This window comes from Stegastes partitus, unplaced genomic scaffold, assembly GCF_000690725.1.
Source record: "Stegastes partitus isolate 25-593 unplaced genomic scaffold, Stegastes_partitus-1.0.2 Scaffold588, whole genome shotgun sequence".
Classification (NCBI taxonomy): domain Eukaryota; kingdom Metazoa; phylum Chordata; class Actinopteri; family Pomacentridae; genus Stegastes; species Stegastes partitus.
This window is the reverse complement of record NW_007578319.1, coordinates 342,186-356,271: the sequence shown is the minus strand read 5'-3', so window position 1 is coordinate 356,271 and position 14,086 is coordinate 342,186. Positions and strand designations below refer to the sequence as shown.

General features: G+C 39.8%; 2 protein-coding genes across 2 annotated transcripts in view; one reads left to right on the top strand and one right to left on the bottom strand.

The window, feature by feature from the left end:
• Positions 1–8,916, top strand: part of LOC103362616 (casein kinase II subunit alpha'-like) — a 12,651-nt gene extending 3,735 nt beyond the window's left edge. The window contains exons 2-12 of the mRNA XM_008289019.1: positions 5–60; positions 2,787–2,888; positions 3,035–3,085; positions 3,241–3,300; positions 4,319–4,402; positions 4,992–5,102; positions 5,192–5,293; positions 5,998–6,098; positions 7,050–7,198; positions 7,819–7,900; positions 8,441–8,916. Coding sequence (XP_008287241.1) covers positions 5–60; positions 2,787–2,888; positions 3,035–3,085; positions 3,241–3,300; positions 4,319–4,402; positions 4,992–5,102; positions 5,192–5,293; positions 5,998–6,098; positions 7,050–7,198; positions 7,819–7,886 — 884 coding nt within the window. The 3' untranslated portion in view covers positions 7,887–7,900; positions 8,441–8,916. The remainder of the gene's footprint in view (positions 1–4; positions 61–2,786; positions 2,889–3,034; positions 3,086–3,240; positions 3,301–4,318; positions 4,403–4,991; positions 5,103–5,191; positions 5,294–5,997; positions 6,099–7,049; positions 7,199–7,818; positions 7,901–8,440) is intronic.
• A 1,181-nt stretch (positions 8,917–10,097) lies between these two features.
• Positions 10,098–14,086, bottom strand: part of kiaa0895l — a 13,116-nt gene continuing 9,127 nt past the window's right edge. Inside the window, exon 7 of the mRNA XM_008289016.1 lies at positions 10,098–13,981. Coding sequence (XP_008287238.1) covers positions 13,820–13,981 — 162 coding nt within the window. The 3' untranslated portion in view covers positions 10,098–13,819. The remainder of the gene's footprint in view (positions 13,982–14,086) is intronic.

Below are 14,086 nucleotides of genomic sequence, written 5' to 3'. Positions count from 1 at the left end.
GAAGTGTTTGAGGCCATAAATGTGACCAACAATGAGAAAGTGGTGGTGAAAATCCTCAAGGTGAGTCCCACACCTAAATGATTGCTCCCTAATTCTGCATCACTTCCACCCAGTCGGAGTGCTCCCCCAGGGTGGAAGTGTCCCCCTGACTGCACCAACTATTCGGATGTTCATCATTAATTGGGCCTGAATATCCAGAGACCAGGAAGTGCTATTTGGACCAGCCCTACTAGTTATTATAACAACTTTGAACAATAATTATTAACAACAAATGAGCCTTCAAGCATCAAGCCCTCCTTGTATCTCGACCTCCGTCTTGACAATCCAACAGCCTTGCTATCTGACATATAAGAAGGTTTTACATTTAGTGTCAGATTATTGAGCCACGATTGTACCTTAAAATTGTACGCAAGCAGTCGACCGACTAACTTTGTCACTGAATAATTCTGATGATCCAGGTGAACCACTGCTCATATTGTGGGACTAGTGACAAGATAATAGCATAGTAAGAGTAATGGAAATAATAAGATTCCTTTGATTCTGCACTCATGCATTAATTAATAATAAAATAACGGAATGTTCCCAGTTAATGATAAATTAATTCATTAAATCTGTGAACTGGTTTGTTCTGAAACTCGACATCACACGTTGGTGACATCTGCTGGTCAAATATGAGTAATGCAGAAGGAACACTAAGTACCTTATATGTGTGTAAAGTTTCTAAAAATATCAGTTTCTGAAAGCATGACATGATCTTCAAATGTCCTGCTTGTCTGCAACCTAAAGATATTCAGTTTACTCATTGATACTCATCGAGGAGGAACGAAACCAGAAAATATTCACATGTAAGAAGCTGGAATCAGACCATTTTGATTGATTAATTGATTGCCACATAATATATGATGTACAAATAATATCAAACTAAAAAAAACAAAAAACAAGTCTGAATATTCATGTCATGTCTAAGGCCATGAGTAAGTGTATAAAATATTGTGTCTTCAGTAGAGAGTGAATGAAAAAAATTATGCACATAAAGGTAAAAGTCGTATTTTTGCTTCCAAATTTTGCATTTCTAGTCATAATTGCTGTTATTAGAGAGTGTAGTTTTTTATTTTCAGCCTTTATAAAGCCTCCTTGTATGAGTCTGGGGTGGACGGATGAAGAATCATTTTGTCGTGTAGTAAACTCTCCTCTCTTAACTGTTTGTTAAAAACTCTGGGAGTGGCCGACACGTAAAAAATGATTCAACTAGTGACGTATCTGTTGCTCCCTACTGTTCAACAACATTTCAATTTGCGCTGTAGAGTATTTTTAACGACGTGTTTTCATTCCTTCACACTTTCTACTGTGGAAAAGCAAACAGAGAGGAAGTTCTCATCAGGTTGTATTACTGTAAAGCTCCTGGTTGAGGGTTGTTAAGTTGAAAAGCAGCTTATCGCGGTGATCTCAACGTGAAACGGCTTTGTGATTGAGGAAAACCTGAGTTAAGCCAGAAGACATCTGGATAATACACTAATCTCACCTGAAACTTCTTTGTGACTCAGTTTAAAAAAGGGGGCCAGCCGTGTCCTAATAATACATTGCACAACTTTTCTGCTTTGCCTGTTTTTGAGTAGTCCTCAAATTACAGCTGTGACCCTGGAAAAGAATTTCATAATCACTGTTTTGAACCTGGTCCTCGCTGTGTCCCAGTATGAAGCGCAGCTGTTTGACATGATATTACAGCAATTCTGCAATATATCGTGTGAAGGTGTGCATACATGTTTTGGTAAAGGCAGTGAGTCTGTGTTACCTTACTAGACTGAAATCTCTGCATTTACCTGAGATTTCTGATTTTTTGATTTAAAAAAAGAGATGTCTATTATGCTTCAGTAAGTAAAACCTCAATTAGCAAAACTGGTTAAAATATGAGAATAGATCATTTGCTGGTTTAAACCTCTTTATCATGCACGACAAAATCCTTGGTTCAGGAAAAACCCCATTAAATGTCCTTTTTTGTCCAATCAACAGTCAAAACCCAAAGAATTGAAGTTACTGTAATATAGAAGCAGCAAACTTTCACAGTTAGGACAGTGGGAAGAACCAAAAATTCTTCCACTTACACTTCCACCCTGGCGGAGCGCTCTGACGGGGTGGAAGTGGCCGCAACGCACAGACAGTACTTAGCTGCTGATGGTAGTTTAGGATAGTGGTCCCAGTTCTGTTTCCACCATTGGTGGTGGCGGGGCAGTGATGGATACGCTCCACTGTTACCATCACACACAACTGTTTGCTGCGTGTAACGTCGTTGTGTCCTCTTCTGCACATGCAGGACACTTTTGGGTCGTATGAAGTTCACACTGCAGATCACATAGAAGTTGCATTTTATTGGAAATGTGAACGAACTCACACAAAAATCGGATTTCACCAAAAAAAATCCAAATTGAGCATTAAGTCCTGCAGTCTGAACATAGCCAATCTGTCAGATTGTTCAGTCAGATAATACGCCGTTATCCTTATTTGTGACATAAAATGTCATGTCGGAGTCAAGGCTGTCGGTATGTTAAGGATATTTTTTATGGGTTCCGTTCATTTTTCCTATAAACCTGTCAGATAGCAAGATTTTGGATTGTTAAGGGTCGGATTATCGAGTCATGACTGTATTTCTATTATTTTGTCCACCAAAACCTCTTCAACAAGCAGCAAAATGCAGGACATGTTCAGTTTTATGTGTCTAGGTATCAAAAGAACGATTTGGCGTTTTGTATATTTGACTGTGACTCCTGACCACCTGTTCTCTCCTTCAGCCCGTCAAGAAGAAGAAGATCAAACGGGAAATCAAAATTCTTGAAAACCTGCGAGGAGGAACCAACATCATCCGCCTGGTGGACACGGTCAAAGACCCGGTGGTGAGTTACGGACTCAGCGCTCACTTTGCTGCATGTGGGCATGTTGTCAGCCGTGGTAATCCAGTCATGCTTGTAACTCAGAGATAATGATCTCCACCTACCTGCTGTTCTCCTCAGTTAAGCCGTGTGTTGTCCTCTCTTTGCAGTCCAGAACACCAGCGCTTGTCTTTGAGTGCATCAATAACACAGATTTTAAGGTACTTAAGTTTGGCCGGCATACATGCACAACTACCATATCCATTATTAATAACACGCATAACCCTCGAGTTAATGTTCTACATGTATAGAGCCGCTGACAATATGTGACGACTGATTCTTCTCAACACATGAACGTCTCTCCTCTGGTCCACAGGAGCTTTACCAGAAGCTGACAGACTATGATATTCGTTACTACATGTATGAGCTTCTTAAGGTAATTTCATCTTGTTTGTGTTATTTTGGAAATAAAAACGTTGTGGTGCCGGAACTGCTGTGGAAAAGACAGTTGAGTTTGTGGATGACTTTGTTGTGAGGAATCTGTGATTAAATCAATTTAGAGCTGAGACAATAAATGGACTCAGCAGCAATTTTAACAGCTGATCAGTCATTCAACCCTCTGAGCTCCTACAGAAAACTAATAGAACTTCATTTTTACAGTATGACAAAATTGTTATGCCATTAATCATAATAAAAGAAAAAAAAAAAGAAAGCTTAAATCATTTTTCTTGTTTATAACAAAAGTAGAAGATGCCCACAGGTGTAGGCAACACCGGAAAAAAATGGCAGCTCTACTCAGTAAAGATGTTTTACTACTTACATTTTAAATTTGTGTAACATGACTGTTGGTTGCAGCTGAGTCAGCCATAGCTTCTTAGTCGAGAGAGCAATTTTTTTCTGTTTTTTTTCCAGACTCTGTTGCAAAGGTTTTAAATAAGACGAGTAGGATAAAGTGATTTCTAAGAAATATCACGATTTTCAGCTTAGTTTTTCAGATACAACAGCAGGTCACAGGTGATTTGTTCAACCATTGTTGAAAATCCAGTGTTTTGTTTTGTTTGTTTGTTTGTTTGTTTTATCAGTTCATGGTATACATTTATACACCATTTATTTTAAAAGATAATGTGCCTTTTACAGCTGCCAGTGGGCTGAACCATAAAACTGTAGCATCACATTTAAAACATGATACTAAAGCCAATTCTTCATGTATTTTTACCATTAAGTATAAAGTCATCATACGCTTCTTAATTGCTTAGTTTGTGGCCTGTCTGAGTCTAGGTCATGTTAATTGTTAATTAATGTTATGTTTGAACCAGACATTTGAAGGCATTACCTTTGTCTCATCTCATATTTTTACTATTTTCTGGCATTTTGTAGAGTAAACCAATATTCTTTTTTTCTTTTTTTTTGTAATGACATGATTATTAATGCGTTCTGAATGTTTGCCCTTTCAGGCTCTGGACTACTGTCACAGTATGGGCATCATGCACAGGGACGTGAAGCCCCACAACGTGATGATCGACCACCAGTTGAGGAAGGTGAGCGACACTTAACGTTCTATTTGTGTTCTGATCCACTTCACCAGACTGTGATTTTCTTTTATAGTAATGTGAATCTTGCACCTTCTGTTGCTTAGAACTCATAATGTAGTAAAAGCTGCTCATTGCACTTACCTGTGAGCTCTGTGAACGTTTTCCTGGCATAAAGATTTCCATTTAATTTAATTCAGTTTTATTTAAGTAAAATAAACTAGATTTGGTTCATTAACTGTATTTAAAAGCATGATCATTTTGAATATTCACCCTAAAAATGAATGAAAAGTTGCACGTTTAAAAAAAAAAATTCGGCCTGATATTTGAGATTTTGTCTAAACTGTTCTAACATTTCAAAATACAAATGTAGGACAGAAACAAAACTCCGATCATGCTAATGTCAGCACGCCTGAGCAAGCGTTTGTCCTAAACCTTTATTCATTTCAGAGAGCGTAGCACTACAGGTTCACATTACAACTGCTCCTGTAGCTGCTTTAACTGAGTAAATTCAACAGAAGATGTGTCTGGGTGTTGTAGTTTTTTAGGGTTTACACTTTAAACACTGAAACCTGATTCATGTGTGTTTGTGTCACAGCTGCGTCTTATAGATTGGGGTTTGGCTGAATTCTACCATCCCGCTCAGGAATACAACGTCAGGGTGGCCTCTCGCTATTTCAAAGGCCCCGAGCTGCTAGTGGACTATCAGGTACAAGTTAAAACACTTGTTAGTCCGTGTGTCAACTTTGAAATAATTCTTCGTGTTTATTGTTGTTTTATTGTTGGTGTTTTTTTCAGATGTATGACTATAGTTTGGACATGTGGAGTCTGGGCTGCATGTTAGCCAGCATGATCTTTCTGAAGGAACCGTTTTTTCACGGCCAGGACAACTACGACCAGGTAAGACCTCATAGAATGTAGTACCTCAGAACAATGTGGACACCAAGTCAAAACAACACGTCACCTTTTAAAAATCATGAAATTGTTTGGTTCTGTTGATTAAAATTAACCAAATGTAAGCTTAAAAAAAAAAAAACAACAACATGATATTTCATCAAATTTACTTGGTTCAACATGTCTCCTTTTTAAAAAGTTGCCAGAAATGAATAATTTACACAAACAAGAGGCTGTAAAAAAGAAAGAAAGAAAAGAAATTCAGCACAACTGGGAAGTGATGACTGACTCAGTCGTGGCAAAAAAACAAAACGAAAAAAATCTGAGACCTTTCAGTTGAACTGTACAGTGTGTTTAAAGAGGAGATCATCAGTAAAATATAAGCAACATGGCTCAAAAAACAGTATACGAAGGAGCAAAACATGAACAAAACATGCATCGAGCATGGTAAAATATGGAGCTGAAGTGCAAAGTGATGTCAAATCATTATCTGTAGTATGCAGAGCACCATTTTTTTCAGTATTGGTGACACCTATAGGCACTTGGGAAACTGTTCAACATGCTGTTTCCAGGCTTTTTCCAATATTTGTAAAGCAAAGAACACCCAAAAACTGCTTGGAACTCAGAGCGTTTAAGGTGATTTCTAGGGAGGAAAAAGTCTTAAATTTGGGCCCATTTGGTTCTAATTGTGCATATGTCTTGTTTTCCAGTTGGTCCGTATTGCAAAGGTCCTCGGCACCGATGAGCTCTTTGGTTACCTGCACAAATATCACATAGAACTGGACACTCGCTTCAAAGACCTGCTGGGACAGTGAGTATCAGCGGCTGTTGGTTTTCTCCTGAAGTTATCAGAGATGTTAAATGATACCAGCTGTGAATGTCATGTGAAGCCTTAACAAACTACTTCAGGAACTATGTCCACACTACACTGAGTTGTAGGCTTTTCTCTTTTTGAAAACAGGCCCCGGATTGCTTACATGTGAAAACAGTGGTTTGGTAGTGTAGGATGTAAACTGGGCTTTAGAGAGAAGCAGCATTTCATTGTTTTCTGAACTGGGAAGAGGAAGAAACCCTGACACTGTTTTATGCTGATTTATAATGAGTGTAGGCTCAGTGCACTGTGCTGCATTTAGTTCATATCATGTGCAGAGTTTCTTTATTTTCCCTGCGACCAACTCATTTGGTTGAAGAATAGGTAGAATGTCAGCCAACAAAGATTCTGTTTGGTTCACTACGGCCACTAACACACAGTTAGTTGAAGTCTGGTGCATTTGAGAAGTTTGGCTCCTTTTGTGAATTTACAAATTGGTCGTGTAGAAAAGATTTCTTAGTGTTGTACTCATTGACATCAATCTTAAAGCTGGAAAAACACCAAGAGAGAACACATCCTCTGCACAATGTCCCATTTCACCTTTCACCTATTTACCTTACTATGTTAAGCGCTGTATGACATATGTTGCGACTGGCGCTACATAAATAAAATAAAATAAAATTGAATTACACAGTTGTAATGAAGGTGGTCCAGATCTTAAGCAAAGCTTAACTCCTCCTGTGCCCGTGTTCAGTCTCTCCACCAGATTTTATGACCTTCAGCCAGGTACTTAAACTTTCTGACAGATCACATACTGAGCCTCAAACAGGTTTAACTCAGAAAAGATTAAAAAACATCATCTTCCAGTGTAATTGGATTGCCCTAAACACAGCACAGTCAGACACATCTACGTCAGTTCCGTCTTACTGCATGTCGGTCGTATGTTTCCAGGCAAACGCGGAAGCGCTGGGAGCAGTTCATCCAGTCGGAGAACCAGCACCTGGTGAGTCCGGAGGCTCTGGACCTGCTGGACAAGCTGCTGCGCTACGACCACCAGCAGAGACTGACGGCCGCCGAGGCCATGCAGCACCCATACTTCTGTAAGTATCAGCTGAGCTCTGATGGCCTCGCTGTCCAAACCACTCACAGTAACGCATCAGTCAGACAGAACAGTGCTGTTCTGGTGTAAATTATGGCAAACTCATATAAATCAGTGGCGCTGAGCAGCAGTAGTATTTACTTTTCTCTGGTGGAAATGACGACTTGTATATTTAAAGTAATTATGAAACTATTTTTACACATAGAAATTAAATTTTGACTTATTAAAACTTATGTCCCAATATCTACCTATTATTAAATTAGTTACACATCAGTTCAGTTTATACATGTTGATAAAAGATCCTAATAGTTACAATTAAATAACAGAAATTCCATTCTTACTAGTTACAACTCCAAGCAGATGTCAGTAATTTAATTTAGACTTGTCAGAATTGAATTTAACTCCATTTATAATATCTGTAATGTAAGAACAATTTTGTAAACTGAAAATGTCAGTTTCCAAAGTTAACACATCAAAACTTCTCTAAAATTCTAAATAAACCATTTGTTTAAAAGTTAGTTGTTCACTTCAGGCACCAGAATAAAACATGTGTTTGTACATTTTAGACCAGTGTGTTGTGTCGCTGCAGACAAACCGACAGTGTGTGTGTTCGTCCCTCAGATCCTGTGGTGAAGGAAAACGCCAATACAGACGGCACAAAGGCAATAAGCAGCTCCAATGCAACATGATAACCAGAGAGCAGGTAATGCACCTTTTGTTTTAATATAGAAATACAATATCGTCCACAGTCTCTGGTGGAAACTCGCTCCTCTTCTTAAATCACAAATCCAGCCCAGGAAAAGTCTTTTTAACTTGTTGTACTCGATGCCAGGATGATGAGCATGCTCTGAGTTAGACATTATCATTTCTAAGTTTTCAAGGTTTTATTTATTTATTTCACTTGTTTTGTTTTCGCCTCTTGAGTTAAATATATTTTTACCCATTACACAACATTTTGTTCCACCTGTTGCAGGACTCTGCCCCCAGCTATAACTAATGCAGGTTAATAGTAACGACAGTCCTCCATGACAGTCATGATGTTTGTTGCTGAAACCGTTTTGGAGATGTGTTGTATTGTTTGAGTTGTTTTGTCCTCCTCATTTACGTCAGCGTGGGGGAAGCTAAAGAACACAATCACAACGCAACAGTCCAAATAATGTCTGAAAATGATTTTAAAAAATGTTGCAGGTTTTCATTATTTGACGTGTGTGTGTGTTTTGTTGTCTTTCTTGCGTCTCTTCAGGAAGAATCTTTGTTACCTCAACTTGTGACCTTTTCGTGGCAGAAACCTCTGCCTCCACATCAACAGCCATACTGGAGCAAGATGTCAATTTTGCAGCACACACAAACATGCACGGATTAAACTTCTCCCAACAAAGCCTGAGGAATCTGCGCTGCTTGGTCTGAGTCACAAATAAATCCGATCTGAAACCAGATCCGAGCCCCTCCCCTCCTCCTCCTCCTCCTCTTCCTCTTCCTCTTCCTCCTCCCCTTCCTCTTCCTCCCAAAAACCCTCCACCTGTTTTCAAAACCAGTAAAGTGACAGTTGTTGGATCGGCATCCAGCCGGTGTCGTTGCTGTAAAGACGTTTGTCCGTCATTGACGCTGTGGCGACCTGAGATCAGTTCCAGGTTTTAGCACTGAGTGGCGTGGAGGCTCTTTTCTGCTATGGATAGAACAAAAGCTATATTGAAAGAGAATAAACCATTTTTATTTAAAGACATGTGTTGGACTCTTATTGCCTCAGGAGTGAGCTGAACATTGTTTTCAAATAGGCATCGCTACAGTCCAGATAGTTCACGTAATGGTTTGAGACTATTGCAGCAGTCAATCCATGAGCTCTACAGAGCATCACACAGTTTTAGCTTATATTTAGACCTCCGGCTGCTCCGGCTTACCATGTTCTTAAATTGTGTCAGATTACAGACTTAGGTGACTTTGTGACGAACAGGTAAAGTGGTTTGGGCATTTGGACCAAAAACAAGATCGTTAAGAACCTAAAATATTTGTTCCCCAAAAGAAACAGATTGTGAAGAGGACGTTGGTTTCCATTTCGGAATTCGCTGATCATTTTAGGCCAGCCTGAACCTTTCTGCATGTTCTGACTGCAGGAGCCGCCCCTGTAGAACCCCTCTTAGGCCATTTTCAGGGAAGAAAAATATACTTATTAGAGCGGCCCTAAAAAAGTTCAAACACTGATTAAAGAAGACAACAAGCGACGTATTTTTCTGTCCTCATGTCGTATTCTCCTCTCTGACATTGCCTTCAGAAACACAACATTCTCCACCAAGGCTAACGTAACAAACCCTACATCGCTCTATCACAGAACTTGAGTTAAGTCCAGTAACTGTCGTTGTTGTGGCCCACTTTGACCTAATACTGCGACTGAAGCAGTTTGATTCCACACCTTAAAGAAAACAAAGGACATGGAAGGGAACTAGTCCCGTATTTCCACCTCACACCTGCCAAGTTCCTGCTGTGGAAAGCTACCTATTGAGGACCTTCACCTGCATTTCTGCTGAAGCAACAGTGGAGATCTGGCATGGACGAACGGAAACGACTTCCAGCAGAATTCTGAGACAGCAAATTACAATTAGAAGGTCTAATTTGAAAGTTTTATCAAGTTCGACTTAAAAAATTCACGTAATAAATCGGCCATTGGCTTAGTCTGGCAGGTCTGTAGACCACAATGGAACAGATAATAAAGGTTCTGGGGCAGCCAAAGAGCAGATATTTACCTGAGGAGTTGGCCGTCATGGTATTGAGGTCTTGCTGAATGTCTGGCCACATTGAAAGCATGAAGCCCAGCTGCTGCCACCATCTAAAGAAAACCTAAAAACATGAAACTTCTAGCTTTTTCTAGCTGTTTTGTTGCGTCATAAAACACACCAGAGAGCTCATTCAGTGTGTGTGTGTGTACATTTTAATAAATAAACTGGAAATTCAAGGTGTTTCCCAGAACATAAAACACTTGTGCAACATTCGTGCATTACAAATAGGTGCATTCGTTTGGGTGAATCCAGGCTTCAGCAGACAACGACCTGCTCAAATTTAAAACGCTATCTGCTTACAGAGTGGCTAAAAGTGTAAACGCAGCAGAGTAAATCTCGATTACAAGTCAATCTCCAAATCCGAGTATTTAAAATGCATCACAGGAGTAGAGTTCACATTTTGGTCAAGTGTTTTGTAGAAGTTTAAAAACTAGGACTACTGCTGTGATGCTGTTTAGCCCACAGTTGTCTTCTTTCAGTCTGCCGCCGACAGCTTGGCCCGAAATGAATGCCCTGAATGACATCTGGAGTTTGAAGTGTCAAACACGGTAAAAAGCAGCCTACAAACACACAGCTAGCTATAGCAGATGAGCTCTAACACCCATCGAAGGCACGCCCACAACACCGCCGCCTCCTCCTCAGCCAGCGACTCGCCGCCGTCTGGCGGCTTCGCAAAAAGCAGTATAAAGACGCCACTTGGGCAATTTTATCAAACAGGGGAACAGTTCGACATTTTGGGAAACGCGCTCGTCCGCCGTCTTGAACAGATTTACATGAGACATCACTTCATCGTGGTTTAATAAATATAAAGCTGCAACCGCTTGGCTTAGCTTAGCATAAACACTGTAAACGGGGGGGAACGGTTAGCCTGAACTGTAAAAACAAGAATTGGCCAATTTACATCCACCAGATATATGTTGGAATAACTTCCAGCAGTATGAACCCATGAATACTGTGTACTTTAATGTTTTATGTTACAGGCGTACGGTTTCGAGTTTAAACATTCAGAAACTGCCGGATGCTAACTTGCATTTGTTGGACGATTTGCATAATTAGCATAATCACATATATAGACAATATTTCAGAAACCCCTTGGCCAATAAGAACAATATTAGAAAGTATTTCAGACTTATTGAGGGTGCTGATACTCAAAATTTTCCCTATTTAAACTCTAAGTGTGCCAATTGTTTAATTGGTTTCAGTCAATTTTGGGTTCACGATTGGTTCCCTGCTTGCTAACTGGTTAGCCTCTGTGGCTTTTAGACACCGACTTCTACGCTTTTGTTGTCTAATATTGGTTCTGTCGTGACTCACAGCAGGTGTTCAGACTTAAACGCCAAGCAGTTAATGTGCACAACTTCCCATGTCACAATCGTAAAAGTTCCTTGTGAAGGAGGCTACTGTTTCTATGCTTGTAGCACATAATTTAGCTTAAAGTGATAATGATGGCAGATTCACTACAAAAGTTTTTGTAAATGGTGAAGCAACCCATTTTTAAAACGAGTAAACAAAAGCAGCTTTTCATTTTTGTTTGGTGACAGAGATTTTTGCTGTAATTACAGCTGTTGCTAGCAGTAGTTAACTAGAGAGCTAGTGAAGCTAAGGCAGGTAAACTGGTTCGAAACTGTCTCCAGTTTATTTTGTTTCAGTCTGACTCCTTTTAATCAAATAATGTATATAAAAAGGGTTAATGCACTTGATGGCTACATATATGCTAAGAGGCTAACGCTATCATGTTAGCATACTCAACAGTTGATCATCCATGGTAAGGATAGGGAGATAAAGAAGCGCAAGAAAAGTACGATAAGAAAAATTGTTATTTTGTTTGAACATAAACCCTGTTTGGGTGTTTAGACTTTCACAAAAGCATGTTTTAGCTTCTAGCGCTACGAGAGAAAAGGCCTTCACGGTAGGTTTTTACATAAAGAACGCTAGCTCACACAATACCAGCAATACATAAGGAGCAGGGCAGAGATGCTAACGTTAGCCGAGACTTTGTTAACATCCAACAGAGAGTTAGGTACATTCTGAGTTAACTACGAAAGGTCGATTTATTTACTCTTTTTAAAAGTTATATTGCTGGTTTATGATTTGCTCTTTGACCTTGGAAGTAAATTAAACGACTCGTTTTCACGTAATGGTCGAGCGGATTTGAAGTGAACTTTTATAATGTTGCAAAAAAAAAAAAAAAAGTTTTTTTAAAATATAGACATATAAATAAATAAATAAGAAAATGCGAATAGGGCTTGTTTCCGCTATCTGCTTTGGAGAGACTAAATAAGACTGTGTAGTGTCGTCGGTAGGTGGCAGTATAGGCTACATGGCTGTAATAAAGTAGAGCAAGCTGCAAACAAAACCAGTTGTTTGCCAATCACTAAAAAAAACAGGAAGAAAAACAACAACAACAACAAATCTTTGGCTATCTAGGCAAAAACAGAAAGAAGTCTTCAGGAACTGTAATTATTTTTTCATGCCAGCTGGTATCGGCCATGTTTTACGTTATACCAAGGCAAAGGCAACGGAAGCGGAAACAAGCGTTCAGTCATGTGAGTTAAATGTTCGCCATGTTAGAACGTAAGAGTTAAGTTGTTTCTACTTCCTGTTAAGCAAATTAACTCTTAGAAAAAGTTCAAATTCATGTTAAGCGAACATAAAAACTGAAATTGAGGACTTGAAATTGAGGTTTAACCTTTTCTGATGTCAAATTTTTGAAACATGGCTAGTGAGCTAATACTACCTAAAACTGTATTTTGAGTTTTTGAACATTAACGTTTAATCTACAACACCGTAAAGCAGAACGAGTAAAGGTGTCTGAACACTTTCTGAATAAACCGGAGCTTCAACCCGTATAGAAAAATAGCCGTCTGTTCGGGAGAAGGGTCGACCAAACTTCTCTTTACATTTCAGGCACAGTCCAGTTTGCCGTTTCCCCCTTTTTGTCGTCTTTTCTCAGCTACATATTGATCAAATCGAACGTTAGCGTCGATACGAATCCAACTCTGCAAGGAGGCTGATAAACAAACGCTTTCTTCCCAAAATGTTGCACTGCTCCTTTAAAGGAAAGTTTGGTTGTAGCGCAGCGGGGGGAGCTGGGCGACGGGTCACATCACAGTAGCGTATCGATATTCAAAGACCACCAAGGACACTGTTAAGACAACGCAGCTGATTATCTTCCTAATAACACTGATATTATAAATCCTGCCCCGGGGAAAAATTTCAAACACTCGGCTGAGTCCGCTGGCACTTGATTTTTTTAAAGATTCATGGCCTCAGTTGCCGCTTCCCCAAGGGTTTGGAAATGTTGTGTCCTTGGTGTCCTTTTTAAAATGCAAACAATCTAAGGCATAAATCAACGTCATCTAAAAAAAACAAAAAAACAAAAACAGGGTATAAAGCTAAAACCAGAGACATTCAGTCTGTTCTGTCAAAGTAAAAAAAAAAAAACTTAAATAATTGCATAAATTAAGCACGTGATTATGAATCTGTGATTATGTATGAGTCTACATATATAATGTTGGTTACATCATAGAGTTGCAGTATTGAGGTAACTTCATAGTGGGATTAAAGGCGAGGGGGCGGGAGGGGGGCGCACATGAACTGTACTTGGCTCTGTGGAAAAGCCACATAAACATGCATCGGACGAAAGTGAAAATGTGGATAGAGGTGTTAGTGTGTACGTCCCTTTTTGTTCGGATCATTCAAGTTTTACAAAAAAATCGCTCGAATAAAGCAGTAATACTAACAATACTGATATTTTAAGTGATAATCAGGGGCACCACATGATACAGTCCGGCATCCTCCAGTTCTTCGTCTTGGCTTCAGGTGGCGCAGGGGTTCAGGGCCGGGACGGTTCAGGGCAGCAGGTGCTGCAGCGTCGAGTCGTCCACCTCGTTGACGGTGACGATGTGGTCCAGATGTTGCAGGTAGCGCTCCTGGTCGCGCATGAAGTGAGGGATTCTGGTCCTGGGCAGCACCGCCAGATGTCGCAGCCTCTCCACGTCTTCGAACGACACCTGCGGAGGTAAAAATCTGGGTTTACAGTCTGTCTGATGGTTTGAAACTACTCTTTCCACACCTTTTCTGACAGTAGCCCTTTACGGATGTTGAATACGTAACAT